Source organism: Triturus cristatus, chromosome 10 (assembly GCF_964204655.1).
Source record: "Triturus cristatus chromosome 10, aTriCri1.1, whole genome shotgun sequence".
Classification (NCBI taxonomy): domain Eukaryota; kingdom Metazoa; phylum Chordata; class Amphibia; order Caudata; family Salamandridae; genus Triturus; species Triturus cristatus.
In genome coordinates this window covers 507243696-507265471 of record NC_140593.1, presented here as the reverse complement: position 1 = coordinate 507265471, position 21776 = coordinate 507243696, and the positions used below count along the sequence as shown (strand labels likewise).

The 21776-nt window shown below is 43.0% G+C and overlaps 1 protein-coding gene across 2 annotated transcripts in view; it reads left to right on the top strand.

Moving 5' to 3' along the window:
• UBE3C (ubiquitin protein ligase E3C) overlaps window positions 1–21776 on the top strand; it is a 992333-nt gene that overhangs the window by 270327 nt on the left and 700230 nt on the right. For both annotated transcript variants that reach the window (XM_085631966.1, XM_085631967.1), the window contains exon 11: window positions 18683–18870. In XM_085631966.1, the coding sequence (XP_085488092.1) occupies window positions 18683–18870 (188 nt within the window). The remainder of the gene's footprint in view (window positions 1–18682; window positions 18871–21776) is intronic.

Sequence of the window (21776 nt, the reverse complement as noted above, 5' to 3'; positions counted from 1 at the left end):
ATATTCCAAGGTAAGGAATCTATCACTAACTAATGTCTCTTACAGATATATCGTTACACAAGTAAGTAACTTGTGCATTTGTAGCCTTTCTCTTATGTCCTGTTGTAATGGCTGAGGAATTAAAATTCAGTTAAACAGCAATAAGGCTCTACGGAAATTCTTCATAAATATGTCTCCCACTAGAACTCTTTGTTAAAGTGTCACATTCACAAGTTTTTGAATTTGTTTACTTAAGTTTGTGTCCTTGTACTATGTGAGACCTACACATGTGGCTTTGGCTTTTTATTTTGGTAGATAATCCCTTTGACTCTTTAGCCATCTATAATATTAAGCTAGTGGATTGACACATAGTTCACAGTCATAGGATTGTCTGAAAGATTAATAACAGTAGACGCTCACAGTGCCTGTGCACGATCCAAAAACTCCTTTTTTAAAATACATAGTTGCATTTTCAAATGAATTTGCAACGGAAAACCAGTTTATTGGAGACATTTTCTGATGTTTTTCCAAAGAACTGGATACATGACTTGTCCGTGACCTGGCACTTTTTTACACAAGTTGCCCTTTGCTTGTGCCATTGGCACAACAGTGGAGACAGGATCTACCGATGCATTTATTTGGCCTTTTCTTTACTTTACCATTCACTAGAATGCAAGAGACGGATGCCAATAGCAGTAGTGGCAATGCAATTCCTCTGTATTCATTGCACTGGCATTCTAAGTAGTTAGAGAAATCTATAATATGTACATGTTCTATAACAAGACTTCCATGACAGAGGCCATCACCCTGTTGGAAGCATATACCACTTGTATTTTGATTGGAGTGAGTCACAGCAGATTAACAAGATTTAAGATTTTTTTTTAAGTTCTAAGCGAATAAAGGAGGAATACCCGCTGAGCGAGAGTCGAGCTCTGGCTAATAGATTGATAAGAGCATCCACAGATGTGGCTGATCTAGCAGCTCAATATATTTCTCCAAGTGTATATCTGCACAAGTATTAGAACATAAGGCTGTCTGGCTTCTGCATGGATAACTCTAGAATCTTAATGTATGTTTTACTGGAATGTCTGGTGGCACTGGGCTTAGAAGGCCTTGGTATCCATGTGACCAAACCGACAGCAGGCCTGAGTAACGTAGGAGATAGAGAGAGCTTGGGTACACCTTCCCTCTCTTTCCAAAATGGATCCAAAGCAATGACTCTGTTCCACGGAACCCTGGTATGAAGCAGAATGCAAGACTTCCTTCCCAGGTGGGAAAAGTTGACTTCTGATGACTAGGTACTGGAGAGAATGTCTACCTTCAATATCTTGAGCCGCTGGTTAAATGTACAATATGTACTATTGAAAAGGGCAATAGAGTAGGATCACAGGCAGAAATACGGACAGGAGAGTTTACTCTAGGACCTTCCTGTTACTTACAGGCAGAAATATCGACATGAAAGTTTACTTCAGGACCTTCCTAATAGACCAGAGTGATGTGACTGAGAAAATATATATGCTTGATCTAATAATCGTTAACAGTACATTGTAAAGGATTTTTTAACATATGTTCCTGTGTTTATTAGTGAGGTCTTCCCATTGCCAAGGTGCTTACTTTAGGATTGAAATTGACATAGTTCTATTAAAATATAGTCTGGTGGTAGTCAACCTTTTGTGTTATCAAGCCCTTAAGGTCTTTGCATGTCTGGAGAAGAAGCTGCTGAAGGTTCCTTTAGAGGACTACTTGATGTTACTGCAATTAGTTATCTTTCTTAACTGAGAGTAGTCCTTCTTGATGCCTCAATAGCAGGTTCAGTTTGTTTGTGCAACATTGAACACAGTTGATGAAACCACTCTGAATTTTGGAGAAATGCTACTTATTTCTGAGAAAGATCCAGGGTGTTCTGCTTCAGTCCGTTGGGGGCTTGTCTTCTAAGTTTGGTGTCTTCTTTCATTTTGCTGATACCTCATAGTTTCCTCCATATATGTAATAAACAGTAGCAGTAGTTCCACTGGATTTACGTGACAGAAAAGTTGGATCACTTGGGGGGGGGGGGGGGGGGAGCCTAATTGTGCCCAAAGATTCCCAAAAAGACGAACCTATTTATGAAAAATATTCTTTTGCACAAGATAAATTAGTATTCGTTTTCTTCAGTTGCGTAAATTAGAACAAAACAAGTAGGTTCTCCATGTGATGATGCAGTGCAAGTGACCATTGAGAAAAATATGAAAGGTGCTCACCTTAATACTAAGAATGGAAGTAAATTGTTAGCTGCATAGACCGTTCATATGAGAGCACTGGCAAAATGTTGGTTCAAGTTTCTAAAATGATTACACAGCAAATGTTCAGCCAATGAATTAAATGTCGACATTTTGTCCCCAAAAACTGATAAATTACAGAGTCTTCATCAAAACAACAAGATGATAGAAGAATTCTCTGTGCATGTAAAATGCTGTCATATGTGCTCTGGGACAAATCCAGAAATGTCTAGCTCTTAGAGTTTCTTTAATTCTTTGAAGATTACCACGTTTGGACGAACATTGTCTATACCTCACAGGACACCGGCAATTGCCTCGATATATGGCCACAGCAAAAGGGCCTTCAGTGTTTTTTAAATTATTTTGTTTATTTAAGATTTTTCACAACTTACTGTGAACATGCATCGCAGTAGATCAGATTAAGCTATTCACAGATAATCTACAGTTCTCTTAGAAAACAATTTCTCTTCCAAATTCTAGGAAGAGTACCTAAGAACAGTAAATGTTTTCATTTTATTATAGGAGTCAGGGGTCCCATCATTGATGGTTTTCCAATTTTCCCATTAAAGAAAACATTTCTATTTCTCATAATGAAAGTTACCCGTTTCAACGTAACGATCATTTGGTGGTCATCATTGCTTTTTGAACCCATAATTTCGTCAGGGGACACTTTTTCAAAATGTTGAAACGTCATGTTAATTGATACTAGATCTTAATTAAGATACACATGCTCTTCGTTTATGAAGCAGATAATTTCCATAACGGAGTTCGAAAATCATACATTTTGAGCGATACTGATATAATTTAAATGTTGACTTGCAGCAAACATATATTATCTGCACATGTCCAAAGTAATAAGCCTCAGTTATTTCGAACTGCCTGGTATCCAGTCCATACTAAAAGCAGGTTTGGGTTGTGAGGGTCTCCTTGATATATATACTTGAACTTTATAAATTGAGGATAATGTTCTGTGTAGTTACTGTTCTAAAATATCAAAATAAGTTCAGCAGAGTACTTTATACTTTTTGCCTGCTTCACTCTACAAAAACAAGACTGAGTAAGAATGTACTGCCTTCCACATTATCCTCTCTAGAACAAAACCAAACCTGTTGTTGGGTAAATCTGGCAAACTTAGTTTTAAGATTCCATACAGAAGCAGTCTCAAGTTACTGTAGTTTCCCCTCTTTGATGCCTCAACATCCAATCTGGGTATCCTTAAGCAACTTATTTCACCTCATTAAACACTTCTCACTCCAGCATTTCCAATAAAGCATTTCTTAAGTAAACTGCAGTGTGTTATTCCAGACTGGAGAACACACCCATTTTTTCAACTCATCCCTACTTCAAATATTCAGGTCATTTGAAAACTTATGTGGGTAACAATAGACTTGGGAAATCTGCTCCCTGACACCAGATAGCCTGCTGAAGATGAAACATTGAGATGGAAAGTTTTCCAACAAATTGTTTTAAGCAGTAACCAAAGTTGGAATTTCTTCTCCCTCCTCACAAATATCATGCTGGCGTGCTATGGAATCAAACATGCAAATAGCTTCTTGAAGTCCAGTAAAACAAACCCCCTGTCATGGGTGGAGTTTGCAAATGAGCAGTCATTATTTGGATGATTTCTGTTCTTGTCACAAGTTTTAAAACATCCTGTCAAAAGACATGAAATAGTCAGCTGACCATTTCATCACTAAATTGCTGCACCTTTTTAAAAAAATTGATTTTTATTGAGTTTACAAACAAACAAGAATTGGCACACAAAAAGCACAGGCATCTCCCCAAACACCACATCGCTATCCCTTCCTTCCCTACCTCGACCAGACGGCCACCAGTACCCCATCGGAATCCCTCATATTGTCTCAGTGCGAGGTCCATGACTTCATCCACCCCAGAGATGACGGAATCAAGGCGGAGTCCCAACAACTGCTGTAAAATCCAGATCATCTCTGAAGCCATGGTAGGACTTCCATTTCCCCCATACTTTCTCAAATTTCCCTGCTGTCATACACCACCCACTCCACCGCCATGCAACAATTCACATATCTCCCATGGGAAAACTGGACACCCTTCCCCCCCCCCCCCCCCCCGGTGGTGACCAGATCCCTCTTAGCAATAACAAAGCCCAGTATCCAGAACATCAGTTGGTTCCTCGGGATGTCTACATCATAAGGGCTGCCCAGCACAATCAATTAAGGTGTCCTGTGGATAACAGTACCCATCACCTCTTCCAATTCTGAGACAATGGACTCCCAATCTTGCACAGTCTTTGAGTAACACCAGATCGTATAGAGGATGGTACCCTCTTCTGTGGTGCAGCGAAGGCACAGTGGGTACTCCGCCCTCCCCATTTTATGGAGACGAGACCTATGGTAATTGGACCGATGCAGAATTTTGAACTGAATCAAGTGGAACCTGGCCCTAAAAGCCTCCTTCATGGGGTGCAGCAAAACTGCTTTCCCATCCGCATCCTCAAGGGGATCCATGTCCACTACTCCCGTAGCCCCCCCCAGTATTTCAGGCGTATTATTTATAATCATGCAGTACAGCTGGGAGACCGCCTGGTAAGTAAGTGCGTCACCCAGTACCCAAGCCTAGTAGGGTATGGTCTGAAAGATCCGCCTCTAACACCCAATCTGTCTTCAGGGTATGGGTCAATTGGAGGTATCAAAACCTCTGTCAGCCAGGGCATATTTCTGTTGCAAAGTCTCAAAGGGTATGAAGTCCTCTCCCAAGACCTCATCCCCGAGTGTTTCGATCCCAATTCGCTCCCAATTCGCTCCCTTCCACGAGTTTGTTTGTGTCCGGAAATACAGTGCCTTTCCAGAGGGTGGTCGCTGGTGTCAACCTCTCTGTCCAGCCCAGAGCAGCAGTGGCGGTAACCCAGGCCCTCAAATAACGCTGGTTGGTCCTGGTAGTCATCGCCTATCCTTCTTTCCATAAACGTGATTGTAGGAGGCTGGCTTAGTATATGGTGCACACCTATTTAAGTGAAGCACCTTGCACTTATCCAGACTACCCTTATGGTGATTTTAGTGGTCTTAGACAACCATAGAACGCTCTCTAAGTGGTAGCTATGGAGAGCAGCCTTCAGGCTTAGTCCAGAAGGAGTGTTAAGCAGCTTGTTTTACCAGAACTAATCCTTTATTGTAGGTCAAGCAAAAATAACCACACAGTGTAGTTGTAAAAATAAATGTGATATACACACTCACTAAAACATTGGTATATCGCCTACCCGGAGATATTAACACAATGCACATAATACTTCAAATGTAAACAAGTATGTGAGCACAAATACACAGTGATCTCTAGGGGAAGACCAAACCATATACTAAAGAAATGGAATGCGAACTGCGACCAAAGTCGGGACTTGGACCAGAAGACTCAGCAGAGCTGGGGACACAAGGAACCACACGAGGTACGTACCCAGGAACCCCCACAGAGGCTGTGTGCAGCGTACTGAATGCAAGTCAATGGGAAAGTCGCAGTTGCAGTTTTCAAGAAGGACCCTTCCCAGTGGACCCTGAAGAAACCCAGTGGAAGACAGAAGGTTGGAGTCACCCCACCCGAGGATACCCCAGGAACCAGAATACCTACACCAGGGACGCCAGATGCATAGGTGCGAAGAGACGTCGGAAACCGCCGTAGACCACAATGGAGGACTTCAGGAAAGGTGCTGCTGGTGAAGAAGGTAAAAGAGTTCAGTGGGATCCAAGGATGGATTCTTAAAGAGAAGAACCTGCAAGCAGAGGATACAGAATCTATGCCACTCGGAGATGACCAGGAGGCACGGAAGAGCAATGACCACTGATGACTGAAGATGCAGGAGTGATGACAGTGACCTTGTCGCTGCAGCTGTGCGGACCAGACGATGCTGTAGAAGACCAGAAGCTGTTCGCGAGTTGTCCCCTGTCGGAAGTCAAGAACCAGGGGGTTGGCGGCTGGCGGAAGCACCAACAAGCCTTGGCCGCAGCAACAGACATGATAAATGAAAAAGGTGCAACGCTGGAACCAGCAAGGTCCAAGGGACTCACCAAATGCAGGAGAGTCCGAGCAGGCCCCGAGCAAGCAAGGGAGCCCACTGAAACCAAAGAAGATTCTCAAGAGGATCCCCAGGCCAAAGGTACAGGAGTCGTAAGAGGGACTCGAGCAGCTCACCAAAGATGCAGGTCCACGGTGCAGAGGATGTGGTGATGATGAAGAATTTGGCAGGAATAGATGCTGGAGGCTGGAGATTCTTGTAGCCAGAAGATCTTTGGTGTACAGAGCCAACAAGCCTTGGCAACGGCAAGTCGACGTGGTGCACAGGGGTTCTGTTCCAGCGGTTCCGACAAGGGATTCTGGCCTCAAACTTGCGGAGAATTAAATAGCAGCCAGATGTATTAAGCCATTGTTTAAAATCACAGGGTTTGCGATGGTAGAATTAATTTATGCTATTTTATAAACCTCTTTTGCGACTTGGAAAGTCCTCCCAAATTGAAGAAGTGGCCTATCTACTCATTCCAAATCATAATTAGGAATGTAAAAGGGGGAATCCTCTTGTAAGATTGAATCACATGGTTGGTGGACTGCAGTTGCGGTCACAGACCATGGATAAATTACAGACTCCTCAAAGTAACTTATTCAGAAATGAGAAGCTGCACCTATTGGACAGCTTCCCTTTTGGGTAGGGATTGTGGTCTTGAGGGGATTAGGTAGTGGTCCCATGGATTATTTCCTGCTCCCCCATGATGTGTTCCCAAATTGGCAGCTTTTTGTTTTTAAGACAGTTCCTTCAATGAACACACACTCCATTTTTTAAAGCAAAAAAAGTTTATATTTTGGGTATTCAAACATGGGATTGGTAGCCTTTTGGCTCTTTCAGGCCACCATCCCTGTGCTTGTAGTCATTCCCAGAGGGCCACAAATAGTAACCTAACTAATTAACACTCAGGCAAATTCTGCATCCCCTTATTACTGGAGATTTTTTGACTGCTATTAAAAAGCTCAGCTTCCAAATATTAAGAACTTTGGTAGAAATTACTATTGATTCAACTCCTTCACACTTTTCTCTTCTAATTATATCATATAGCTCTGACATAATCAGGACTGGTTCCTTCGATCAAGTCTACCTGCTCTTTCTCCCACTATCCCCTAATGATCACTTCCAGTCTATTAACCTAGTATTTCATTATGGCTTAATATCTCATTTCAACAATGAAATTTGCCTTTAATAACCAGCATTTTAGGGGTATTTGCCATTGTTGATACAGCTGGTATAATAGATTCCTTCATTTCTTTATGAATTGTTAACATACTATATTTGACTATGCACTTTGAAAAGTACAAGGCACCCTTCTGTACAGAAAACTTAAAATAATGCACTGAAAAGATATTGATTCTTGGTGATTTTCTCCCTTCAAGCCTTTCTCTATTATCTTTCATTTCGTTTGAAGTTATGAATGCATTCGTTTGAATGTTATCCATTTTTCATATAGTCGAGGAAAGTATTTGTCAATGTGGCTATTTCCACATTCACTCCTTTTGTAAAGCCTTTAATAAAAATGTCATAATTTTTTCACGAATGCCTTTGTTTTTCAACTCCAAGATATCTTTCCATCTTCGGCATCCATCATAGTTTTATCCATTCTTATTTTCTTAGTCGTATATATCAAAAGCCAGCCACGATTCTCTCTATTACCTCAATGTATTTGGTGTGTTTTAAACAAAATTCTGCTTCCCTTCTGTTGTGCGTATTTACTTTGTATTTTGTACTTTTCATCTGTATCTTTTTCCTTGCCACCCTGATATTTAGTTTCCAGATTTATCAAGTCCTGTTCTAAGTTCTTCAACTTATTCTGCCTTCCTTTTTTCTTTGAAGCTTAAGAGGCAGTTAACCCTCTCAAATATGAATTAAAAAACTTCCATACCATATTTTGATCTTTACCAGATGATTTGTTTCTTAGTACAAAGACTTTCATCTCCAGCTCAGTCACCAATGGTCTCCAAAAAAGTATTTGGACTCCAAAACATTTTATGTTAAACTAGTGTTTGATCTGAAATAGGTATTCTGGCACAAGTTATTGACTAAAATGTAGTCTTTTCTTGAATAGTAGTCATTAGGTCTTAAGTAAAAGGCAAAATAACGCTCTTTTGAGTTCTTAACTCTTCATATGTATTTCACGTGCAAGAGGTACATTAGTTTAAAGACTCTAACTCAACCTTTGTGTTCTCTGTCTTGCCTATCTGTTCTATCCAATTCTTCTGCTAAAGAGGCCAGGGTATCATTTGGATAATACAATTTGTTTTACCAAACATTTTCTTAATTTCTACAGATATCATGCAACTACAAGGAGAATCTACCTAATTATCTTAAAATGTAGTGACCTCTTGAATATTATTCTCAAACCTCTAGTACTTGTTTTGAAACAGTTTTATAGTTCTCCCAATCCACAATTTGTGTAGTTTTTTAGCTTACAGTTAATACACGTGGTTTTCCTAGTGAGTCTCCTATAAATTAGAAAACATTTTTAAAGATTTTTTTTAAAAATGCACAAGTATGCTTCTCCTCTTAATGGGTTGAGTCAGTGTCCCTTGTAGATCTATTAAAATCAAAAATAGAGGTTAAAAACAACAAGGAATTTGTAAGAATCCCTCTGGGAAAACCAATATAGAAAAGGAGACTACATATAGGTATTTAACAACTCGCTTCTTTCCACCCAGAGTTGTTAAATGCCTATTTATAATTCAGCAGCTGGTGATATTTGATAGGCAACGTAGATCCGCCAGTTACTTCCTCTAGCCTATATTTATGGTTAAGAAAATGAATACCTAAACCATCAATAACTAGTATACAGAACTCCGTATTCAAAAGAAACCTCCCAACTCAGCCTCAAATGCTCTTTCTATCCACATTCTTTAAATATCTTATCATAAATATAATCTATGGTGGTAATTTTTCAAAAATATAAATACCTCTCAATACCGTAAGCAATTCTTTACCTTTAATTGCTAATTTAGATATCATCCACTCAAGCGTGCCACTTTTTTACTCCATATTACCCATATTACCCACTGACAGTCGCCACGTTTCCATAGGAGATTAATTGTTTGGTTTGCTAAAAACTTAAGCTCCATTTGTCAAATCTTCATGAAACTTTCCAGAAAAATGTCTCCGCCCCTTCCTGGAAGAGTTAAGGGTGATTTGTCAAGTGGGGTCAGAGAAAAAGTGGGCGGGTCCCAAATTGTATTTTCCCTATGTAGTTGTACAGCGATGCCGTAAAAACGGCTGAACAAAATTACACCTAATATGGCAGAAAGCTAGATCTTTACCTAGAAAGCTTGCTTTTTGTGATTTGGTGTAAATCTGTTTAGCAGTTTTTGAGAAATTTAGGTTCACAATTTGTAGATATATGGATGATTGGGTTTGCAGGTATCTTGCAGGAGTCCTGCGGGCATGCAAATTCAAATAATAGTGCAATCTGATTGGCTAAGGGGTCTTTTATTCCCGTCTGCCACCAAGTTCCCCCCATGTTCTGCAGGAGCCTGCACCCTGATTGACTGGCCGGAAAATGAAGAGAAATGTTGCGGCAGCCATTGCAGGATTTTAGGACACCGTGCCCAAAAATAAAAAAGCTATAAGTCGGCATGGTAGGCCATGCACTGCTTATGACCTCGCATATCTGATAGAGACTCCTAGCTGCAGATTTCTTACCTTTGAATTTCCCAGGCGTCAGGCAGGATCCGGAAACTTTTGCTGAGCAATACCCCTCGCATGCGTGGTCAGGTAGTTCCATTCCGCTCCACGTAACGTCGGCGTTGTTAGCGTCGGTTATGATGCCGCGGTACCTATATAGGCACAACCCAGGCGCGCAGACGTCCGTTCTTTTCTTTCCGTGTCAGTTAAGTGCTGATCTGGGGAGAGCTACCCCTCTGTCGCTTTTTGACAGGTTTTTTCTCGACTTTTTCTCGACTTCAGATTTGTTTTTCATCATGTGCGAAGGATTTTGTCGAGCAAGACAGGATTTAAGCTGTGCAGGGCCTGTCCCCACACGATGTCGGTCACCAATACCGGCCTTGTCTGCCTCTGGTGTCTCGATTGCGACCACGATCCTAAGTTGTGCTCGGACTGTCGGGCCATGGCTCCCAGGATTTTGTGGGTGCGGGCTTTGAAGCTCCTTGTGGCCCGACAGCCGACACCATCAAACGAGACTCTGCAGAGGTCCTGGTCCCGATCGAGGAAGAGGAGGTTGCGGGACCGCTCTCTGAGTCCAAAGTCCTCTTCTTCTCACTCAAGGTCGTCGGGACACTCTGGGAAGAGGCACTAGAAGAAGAAGAAGTCCAAGTGGACTTCATTTTCACCTCTACTGTTGTCCGTCGACGAAGCAGGTAAGGAGCACGGACTTTCTAGGCACAGATCCATGGAGCCGTAGCCATGGTCAACTTCGCACCTCCCTCCTTTTCCAGGAGCCGGAGCGACCTTCGCTCAGATCAAAGAGTTCTACGAGGCCCGACGCTGCATATTTTAGTGGGCCAACCCCTCTGGTGAGCCTTTGGGTCAGAAGGGGCCCCGTCAGATATGGCGCCGTCTGCTCTGGCGACAGCGCCTGTGGGGCCTCAGAGATCCGATAACGGATGTTAGTCGATGCCGGTTGTGCCACAGCAACCTCCCCCTGTGTCGGAGCCGAAGCCTGTGCCTGCGGCTCCGCTGATGCCATCGGCGGTGCCAGACCCATTCTTATCCCCAACGACACGGAGTCGGAACAATGCCAATCCCGATGTCGATTGAACCCAAAGGTTCTATGTTGTCGCCTGAACACTTTGTAGATGTGTTAGGCTCGGGAGAAGAATGGGAGAGTTCTATGGACCCTCTGGAACACCAGGATGACTCAGCGGAGCAGATGGACTGGTATGGGGAACTTGGGGAAGCTAGTGGACAGGATACTTCTCTAGATACTGGCATGCTCTCTCTCCGCCAGCTGTGGCTACGGAAGAGGGAGCATCTTATTCCATGGTGGTTAAGAGGGCAGCCAAGGCCCTTGGACTGGAGCTGCCCTCGGTGGAGGTCAGGACTAATCTCCTGACTGAAGTGCTTTAGCCTGGGGCTTCCACCTCAGAACCCCTTTTGCCAATTAATGGAGCGCTTACTTAATGTCCTTCTAGGCACGTGGTCCAAGCCTAGTACAGGGGCTCCTGTGAATAATACAATCGCCCGCCGCCATCTCCCAGCTCCTGGCAACCTAAAGTTCCTCAGCCAACACCCCATCCCAGAACGTTTGGTGGTGCAGGCCTCTACGTCACAGGGCTCGTTACCTTCCGCTTCTCCTGATAGGGAACCCAAGAGGCTGGATTTATTTGGGAAGAAAAAGTTTTTTTCCTCCAGCCTAAAATTGCGGTCGGTGAATACTGTGTGCTTACTGGGCCGGTTCTCCCACTCCTTTTGGGAGACGTTGCGCAAGTGCTGCCACAAGTCCCGGAGGAGGCCCAGGCTGTGCTCTCTCAGACAGTTAAGGATGGGAGAGATACAGCAAAATACACCATAAGGTGTGGCCTTGATACGACGGATTCGCTGGGCAGTTCGATTTCCATGACAGTGGCCTTGAGACGCCACGCCTGGCTTACGACAGCTGGCTTTTTGGGTGCTGTCCAGGCAAATTTGATGGACATGCTCTTTGATGGATCCCGCATTTTTGGGGAGAAGGCAGATTTGACCCTAGAGAGGTTCAAGGACTTTTGAGCTACGGCCAGATCCTTGGGCCTCTCTTTTACTCCTCGTTGCCAGTCTACCTTTCGCCTCTTTCGTGGCAACGGAAGGTGTTTCCAGCCGTGTCAGCCCTATCCCAACCACCATCCTGCAAAGGCTTCCCAAACCGGGCGGGGACCTGGATGTGGTTCATTCCGGCCTAGGGTTGGAAGCCAGAAGTCGTTGGCCACCCTGCCCTCGGCAGCTGCAGCCACCAAGCCTTCCTAGTCTGACTCTGCAAAACCACACCACTTCAGTTGGCGGGAGAATCCATCATCAGCTTCCCCACTGCAGGTCCATAACATTGGACAAGTGGGTCTTGCAGATCATTCAGGAGGGGTATTCCCTGCCTTTCCTTTCTTTTCTTCCTCCCATTCTGCCAAATCAGGAACAACTGACAGAGGATCATTTAAAATTGCTCCAGGAGAAAGTTACAGCTCTCTTGGCCAAGGGAGCTATAGAAAGGGTGCCGGTTTCAGAAGTAAGAAGTGGCTGTTATTCCCGCTACTTTCTGATTCTGAAGAAGAACAAAGGGTTGCGGCCCATTGTAGATCTTCGGACCGTCCATCTCTTCTTCAAGAAGGAGAAATTCAAGAAGCTCACTGTATCTCAGGTCTTGTTTGCCCTAGACCTAGAAGACTGGATGGGAGCATTGGACCTGCAGGTGGTGTATTTTCACATCCCCATCCTGCCGGGCCACAGGCGTTACCTGCGGTTCAAGGTATGCCACATGCACTTTCAGTTTACCGTGCTCCCCTTTGGCCTTACTAGCACCCCTCGGGTGTTCACCAAGGTGATGGCGGTGGTCACAACTCATCTGCACAGCTTAGTGAGGTCCGTCTTCCCCTAACTTGACAACTGGCTATTAAAGGCGTCTCCCACCTTCAGACTACAACAAACCTCCTGCATTCGCTGGGGTGCTCTATAAACATGCCGAAGTCACACCTGACTCCTTCTCAGATGCTCCCTTTCATCAGAGCTGTTCTGGATACACTGCAGTTGTGGGTCTATCCTCCCGAGTAGCGAGTCAAGGATATTCAGATTAGGATTCCGATGTTTCGGCTTCTATCCTGTATTTCGGTGAGCCTGACTCTGAGGCTGTTGGGCCTCACGGCCTCCTGCATTCTGTTGCTAAAGCATGCCTGGTGGCCTATGCGGGCTCTGCAGTGGGCCTTGAAGTTCCAGTGGGCACAGCATCAGAGAAATCTCACTGATGTGATTCAGATCTCTGAAGGAAGTTCGAAAGATCCGCTGTGGTGGTTGACAAACCGCGATTGGGTGAACGTCAGACCCCTCTCCCTTCCCCAACCAGATCTCACAGTCATGACAGATGTGTCACTTCTGGGTTGGGGCGGACATCTGGGAGAGGTGGAGATCAGGGGTCACTGGTCTCCGGCGGAGTCGGGGCTCCACATAAATTTGTTGGAGCTCTGAGTGATTCGATTGGCATTGAAAGCATTTCTTCCCTCTGTCAAGGGGAAGTTAGTGCAGGTGTTCACGGACAACACCACCGCCATGTGGTACTGCAACAAGTACGGCGGGGTACGGTCGTGGACCCTTTGTCGGTGGCCCTGCGTCTCTGGAAATTTCTGGAACAGTAGGGCATAACCCTGGTGGTTCAACACCTTGCAGGTTCTCTGAACTCCAGGGCGAATGAACTTAGCCGTCAATGCCTAGCAGATCACGAATGTCATCTCCAGTTGTAGGTGGCGCTAGGTCTCTTTAAGCAGTGAGGAGAACCTTGGTTAGATTTGTTTGCCTCCGAAGAGAACACGCAGTGTCAGCAGTACTGCAGGCTGGAGTTTCTCAGGGAGCTATTGCTCTGCGACGCTTTTCATCACGAGTGGAGCTCAGACCTACTGTACGCCTTTCCTCACACACCACTCCTACCTAGGGTTCTGAAGATCATCAGGAGAGACCGGGCCCAAGTCATTCTTGTGGCTCCGGACTTGGTGAGTATAGTCTGGTATCCAGAGCTTCTGAAGATGAGTATCGATCCTCCGATCAGGCTGCCCCTTTAGGAGGATCTTCTGACGCAGCAGCAGGGGAGGGTTCTCCACTCAAACTTGTCAACTCTGCTCCTCTATACGTGGAGATTCAGCGGCAGCAGTTGATGGCTTTTGACTTTCTTCTCGAAGTATGTAACGTTATCATGGCTGGACTGTTCCCATGAGGCACAGGGTCAGACTGATTTGCATATGGCCATGTCTGAACTGGGGTGGCAGAGTGGGCTAAAGAACGGTGATGGATTAAACCCAGATCAGTTGACTGGGGGTGAGTGCTTGCAATGTTCAACACTCCGTCCATCATTTCCTTTGGTTTTTGCTACGTTATTTTGGCAGCCAGGCGGCCCTCCACTAAGACTATATACGCCTGCTGTTTGCAGCCGTTTGTATTCTACTGTACAGAAAGGTCTATTGACCCTCTTTTTGCTTCTCTTTTCACTGTTCTTGTATTCATTCTGACTCTTGCCCACCAGGGCTCTGCTTTGGAAACTCTCAAGGTTTACTTTTCTGCTCTGTCTGCTTTTTTGCAGCTGCCAGACCAGCCCTCTCTCTTAAAGTGTCCAATTGTGCATAGGTTTTTAAAAAGGCTGGTTCACTTGTTTCCACCCATGCCCTTTGTTTTGCCACAGTGAGACCTTAATGTGGTCCTCATCCACCTAATGTGCACTCCCTTTGAGCCTTTACATAACTGTCCCCACCGGCTGTTGATTATCAAAACAGCCTTTTTAGTGGCGATTACATCTGCCTAGAGGGTGAGTGAGTTGCAGGCGTTGTCTTGCACGCCTCTCTATCTGATGTCTTTTCCGGACAAAGTGGTGCTTCGCACCAGGGCTTCTTTTTTACCAAAGGTTGTGCCCCCTTCCATCTGGGTCAATCCATCACTTTGCCCACCTTCTTTGCTCCATCGCATCCCTCTAAAGAGGAGGAGCGTCTCCACCGACTGGACCCAAAAGAGCGTTGTAGTTCTACTTTGACCGTACAAAAGAGTTTCGGGTGGATGACCAACTTTTTGTGGGGTACCTGGGAGCCAGGAAGGGAAGAGCAGTGCAGAAAAGGACCATCTCTCGCTGGTTCGTTCTCTGCATCAAGATCTGCTATATGCCCTCACAAAGAAGCAGCCCACTGAGGTATTAAGGGCCCATTCCACCAGGGGAAAGGCTGCGACTACGGCCATGGCTAGGGGTGAGCCAGTCATGGACATCTGTCCGGCAACAACGTGGGCATCTTTGCACACGTTTGCCAAACACTACTGCCTGGACAGTTAGGTCCGCAGGGACTGGCATTTTGCCCGTTCATTCCTGCAGGACTTCATAGTTTGAGGTATTGGTCTGCAACCCACTACCGGGATGGTATGGAATGGGTATCTAATTCAACGGTAAGGAATCTGCAGCTAGAAGTCTTTAGCAGATGAAAAAGTTGCTTACCTTCGGTAACGCATTATCTGGTTGAGACTCTATCTAGCTGCAGATTCCTTACAACCCCACCCATGCCTCCCCACCTTGCGGACTAATGTTGTAGGGCTAGGGTTACTCCCCCTTTCAGGGCCCTAGTTTTGCACACGACTATGTCAGTTACTTCGTGGCTCTGTGCTTCTGGCGTGGAAAAACCAAAAAGTGCAGATGTCCGCGCCCCTCGGTGGCGCCTATATAGGTACCGGGACGTCATAACCGCCGCTAAAACGCCGCCAACGTCACGCGGAGCCGAATGGAGCCACCTGACGGTGCGCGCAAGAGGTATTGCAGAGCAAACGTTTCTAGATCCAGCCTGACGCCTGGAAAATTAAAAGGTAAGGAATATATAGCTAGATAGAGTCTCTACCAGATGATGCGTTACTGAAGGTAAGTAACTTGTTCATTACATCACTCATGACATGTTCTGTGACATCACTTATGACATCTTAAATTACATTATTAATGACAACACTGTGCATGGCGGGGTGGCAGTTATAATTACTTCAATTACCTATAACTGGTGAATTTCAATGTTTCTTTTATTTTAAAATGTTAAGTTCAAACTGACTTTTTCACTGAACTATAACTTCACTCTAACTTTAGTGTTTTTTCAGTGAAAATATGTGTGTGTCTGAATGTGGGGAAGCATGTGTATGGGTGTATATGTAATGATGCCAATAATCTATCACTATAACAGTGAATATTAAATGGTATTATATTAAACATGCTGTAAATGCCATTGTATTTAAAAAAGGGAGGAACAGCATTGGAATCTTCTTCACATTCACATCTGAGCCATAATGCTATGCTTATGATACCTCTTTCTGTCTTTAAGAATTATTCTCTGTCGCTATTACATAGCTAACAGAATACAATTGGTCTCAAAGTTTCTCTGACTCCTTAAGCCTGTGATTACCACACGTGAAGCTAATGCACTATAATGTTATTGCCTTGTCACTACCACCTTTTGTGATTGTGCTCATAGCAAACCTTAGTCTTTATGAGCTCACATCTCTGTGACCGCTTAGTTTTTTGGTGCAGGGTGTTCCATAAGAACACCTATGTTAATAAGAGGTAGTGATGCTCATTGCTTCCCTTAATGGTTGGGGACCGCATATGAGTGGTCTTTCAATGCAAGGTTTCTCGGCACCTTGAGAGTCCATCTGCCACCTGAATGTCCTATGATTGAGGGCTCCAAGAATAGCTCTGGAATGTTCCTTCTAAAATACTGTGAAAAATCATGGTTATAGTCAAGTCCCTTGTAAGCTGATAAAGCATAATGCAAGTCACCTGACCTAGTTTCTATTAATATGTCATAATTATAGTATATTAAGGAGATTTTAAGAGGGAAATTCTCTTATTATGGGTCTCCTGTACCTTCATTGGAATGTAGCTTTGACACTGGAGCCTCAATAAAGCTCATATTTATTGCTTTGAAGGTGGTGTTCCTACTTGCAATTACTGCTACCAGAAGTGTACGTGTGATGCAGGTTTTATCTAGTCTTTTACAGTGTTTCACAAAACCAAGTTGATGGTTAGAATGTGTGCTTCTTTTTAACATTAAGTGGTCTTGGTGTTCCATGCAAACCAGTACTTACATTTATGAGTATTGTTTTCACAATCTGTGGGGCAAGCCATGCATACTTTATTTATTATCCTTTCAGTTTACTGTTATTCCCTTCTGGTAACAGTGATCCTATCCAATGGTATTCTTCCACTGCAGGTTGTGCTTGGTAGCTGTTTGAGTCCTAGAGGGTAGCTCAATTTCTTTTGTGTGAATTGTATGTGAAAATCTTTACTTTATACATTACATTTTGTTTAAAAAAAAGGAATGCAGCATTTCTCAGTCGTTTTAGTCTCTTGCAGTTTCAATATTTGTTTTCAATCATTTCGGCAAGTAAGTGCCACTTGTTTCCTGGCTCTCTTTATTAGCTGAGGTAAAGAGATTATTTTCTTAGGTTTCCCGCAGCTATGTCATAATGTATGATGTATATTATACTTCACCATCCTTTTACTTGCCATTTGCCAGTTTGTATCCATTTATGCTTTATTGTTTTGCAACAATAAGTCAAATGTACAACAGTTTCTCTTTTTGCATCGTCAATTTTTGGTTTGTTCTATCCATACCCAAGCATAGTGCCCTAATTACTTTGGACGTGAAAAGATCTCTTGGTGTTCCTTAAGACAGAAAACCTCAGGCAGTCACATCAGTCACTTGTTTCTTATGCACAATGTAATCTGGGTGAAGCAGGAAAAAATTATCTGTCATGGGAGTCTAGGTCCAGAAGGATCGGATCCATGCTGCTGTTCAGAATATCTACATAAAATAAGTTTGCATGCAGAAAATCTGAATGTAAACTATTGCATAGTCAATGGTAATCTTGATATTCTGACATGGATTCGGTCCTACTAACCCTCAGTACCACTCATGATTGAACAAATATAATTTTTTTTTTAAAAGAGAAGCCAGACTGGAAAGGTTTCCAATTAGAAAAAAGAAAATGAAAAGTCAGAAATCGGTGTTCCACGACACTGGTTTACAGGAGCCAGACAAAACTTCCACTGATGGAGGAGGATGAAATACTTCGTCATCTATGCTACTTGAAAAGAGCAGTGGTAAATTGTCACCCTTTAAAAGCTGCACACTATCTAGCTGCATTGTTCCTGTTGTCCTTGTGTTTTCCTTCACAAAAAAAGGTTTGTAAAGAGTTTTTCTTGTCACTGATTTTCTGTACTGTCATTTAAAAAATAGAATAGTCCTCTTTATTAAGAAAGTATATTCAATTTGGCCAATGCAATATATAGATAGACTTCATTTTTTTGTATTTGAAATTGACATTTTTGTAAAAACATGTTTCAGATATACTTTTAAAAATAGGTTCTCAGTGTTCTGAATCATGGGCGGGGACCTAATATAGCTTATTATGTAAAAGAGATTCTAATGAAAGAGAACTAGGGTTACAGAATAGTCCTTGTCGACTGAGGTTATCCCAAGTAAAATCATTTTTGTTAGACTTCTTCTACAATGTAAATGAAGTGTATTGTACTACGATTGTTGTAGATCCACCGCATGCAGAGAAGCGGCCACTCTCTAAGAAACAATACTGTATTCTGTATGAAAAGCTCACTGTGATAGAATAGGTTACTAGCTGCTCCTGATCTGTCACTAGATAATCTTTTTTTAACAGCTCCTCACTTCCCATTAGTCATAATGCTTGCTTTCGCACCAGCCGCTTACAAATAATTTGCATTCAATTGAATTTGCAGGGTGATGGGAAAATATCCATTCAGTACATCACAGAAGAGTGCCTCAAGAAACTGGACACAAAACAGCAGACTAACAACTTGCTTAACATGGTCTGGAGGGACTGTGCCAGTGAAGAAGTCTTCACATTGATGGCATCAATTTGCCATACATTAATGGTGCAACACCGAATGATGGTGCCAAGAGTAAGGCAAGTGTAAAATCATGAATTTATTGAGAAACGTTTATACAGTTGATAAAATCTCTAGTTTAATGATTTTGAAATTACTTTTCTTCTCGCCTCCTGATACTGCGATACTCCCTCACCAACTTCAGGAATAATTTCACCCCCTCTTCATTCTTTTACTTCTCAGAAGTGTTAATGAGAATACTTTGAAATAGTTTTTAGGTCTCGCTAGAGCCAGAGCATGCACTGGCCTGGCAAGACATTTAGTGAGTGGCTTTTAAAATTGCCACCAGAGGCTTTTGCCGGCCACCAGCTTGCGGTTACGCGCGCAAGCGCGCGCACAGCCGCCAGCTTTCAGTGCCTGATTGCGATCAGTTTCACTTTCGCGCACACACAACTCCCGCTTCTCCCCCTCCCCCACCACAGATCGTCTCTCGCGGCCAATGCTTTTTTCAAATGTTTGCGTTGTTTATTTTGTTATTGTGTTACGTCACGTTTCTAATTTGATATGTTGTGTTGTGTATTTTATTACGGTCTCACGTCACGTACCTAAGCATTGATTGCATGTCAAGATTATAATAAAGAAGGCAGTCCCTTGGTACACGTGTGGTGTGATGGAAGTCAGACAGTAAAAACTCGCTTTCATGCAACAAGGTATGCAGGAATCATCCAAATCAATTGTGCGAGGTTTTCTTGCCACCGTGTGGACGTTGGATGAAATGAGCTTACAAGTTCAACAGTTATTGAGTCTGAATGTATACGAATGCTGGCTGCCCCGGGATCCTGTTTATTGACTGCATGCCCCACGCCTCATTTCGATGAGAGATGACTAATTGGGTGACATCTTATCCCATCACTGATAGCCTATCTACCCACTTTGTGCCAGAAGAATTGACAGCATTCTACTATTAGGCTCTTTTAATGTTTTTCTTCTTTACCCCGTTCCCCTGTCCTTTAATGCGTGTTTTTTGTCTGGTATATGTCCTGTTTTAATAAAGCAAATATAATCGGAAATATGTAGATGTTATTTTCATTTTTTACTAAAATTGTGCAATACACTAATACTTTGTTGTGATTATAAGACAGACCAGCCTAAATCGTGGAATTCATACATAACCCGTTTACCTGAGTCTGGCAAAAGCAAGTGTGTAGGTTTTCATATATGTTTTTGTCTTAATTGTCACCTTTGTATTCTGAGCATACATCGGTAAGTTCTGAGACCATTCCTGGTTCACTATTGCAAGGTATAACTAAACCCAGCTCAGTAATTTGAATATTTTTTTCACTATCTATCTTCTAATAGCTTTTGCTTCAGGATTTTCTGTACCTTTCTTGATTCCCCATGTATGGTCAGTGGAGAGGGCCAATTACTTAGCTAAGATATATCCTCATAACTGTTGCAAGTATGTTATCATGTACCGTTGCCGATAACTCTGTCTCTTTTCAGTAGTGAAAATGATCTACTAGATCATCAGTTTGTGTGACCATTACCACACACTGTGATCAATAGCACTTATTGGGTTGGTGGGGGCAGCATGCATCATATAAAGACATCTTTTGTTCAGTAAGTGTTGAAAGCTATGACTTTCCTTCTTTTCTTTAAGAAGGATTGAATGTTGCTAATGATGCAACTTCAAGTGAAACTAAGGAAAGTTCAGTCAGTGCTTGGACAGACTTTTGTTCCTACATCTTGTCTCCACCGTTTTATATCTAGTAGTCCGCCCATCTCTGAAAATCTGCTTTTGAAGAGTAAGTGTATTTTAGATGCACATGCTGGACCTCATCCTGTCATCAAGTGAATACGCTTAAAGAAGCATTTTTGAATAAAGTTGTATGGGCATCAACTATTGGCGTAGTCCTTGTGACTCAGCATGATGTCACCCCGAAATGCACAATGTCCCACACTGTAGATGGTAGGCGTTTTCCTACCATGGAGTTTGGTATCATGTGCGCTGACCGGACCAAAGAAAAGAAAATGCAGATCATTGGAAACTAGAGTGACTTCCACAATTGGGTGTTCTGAGTGTCAAAAATCTGCGCTTCTAATTCCGATAAGAAAATATTGCCATTTATGTTTTGCCTAAGTTGTCCTCATTTATACCACTGTGTAGATCAAAACAAGATGTGTAATTAGCTTGCTCACACAAGATTACAATAACAGCTCTGTTAATTTTGCATGAAGTTCCTGTACAAGGCAATACAACCACAGAAGGAACAAGCATTGGCATAGCCAATAGGTCTCGCCTTTGGGACCTTATACGTGTTTAGTTATCCAGCACAATATCCTTGGTGCAACGTCATCCACTGTTGCATGGCTAAACACTTATAAGGTCACAAAGGCGAGACCTATTGGCTATGCCAATGCTTGTTTAATGTAGTTGTCTATACAATGATGTATTATAACAGATGTTAGCATTATCAAATTCGAAGACACTCTTTTTATCAACCATGGGATCAAACTTGGGATTCTAAGTTAAGGTCTAGCTAGATTTACAAATCACATATCTAAAATATCCCAGGCGGAATAAGGAGGAGAAGGCTCCATATGTGACACATACATGCATGTGTTGATTATGTTTCATCATCATCAGTAAAGCTTTATTCGGTAATGATAAAAAACCATAAAAGCATATATTACATACAGTAGATACTCTTTTAGATAAAAACCATACACATGGCTAAAAATCATTAGAACATTGGAATGTTGGAAGCTCCATTGAAAACAATGGAGTGCTCCGGGCTTATAATGGCTGGTATAAGCCCGGAGCTCCAACATTCCAATGTTTCTTTGTTCACAGCTGTGGCTGTGAACAAAGGCTTCAGGGAGCCTGAGGGGATTTAAATCCCCTCCTGCTCCCTGAAGTTTTTGTTTTATTTGTTAGAACATTTTGCCCTCTAGTGGCAGAATGTTTTAAGGCTATACCGGCTAT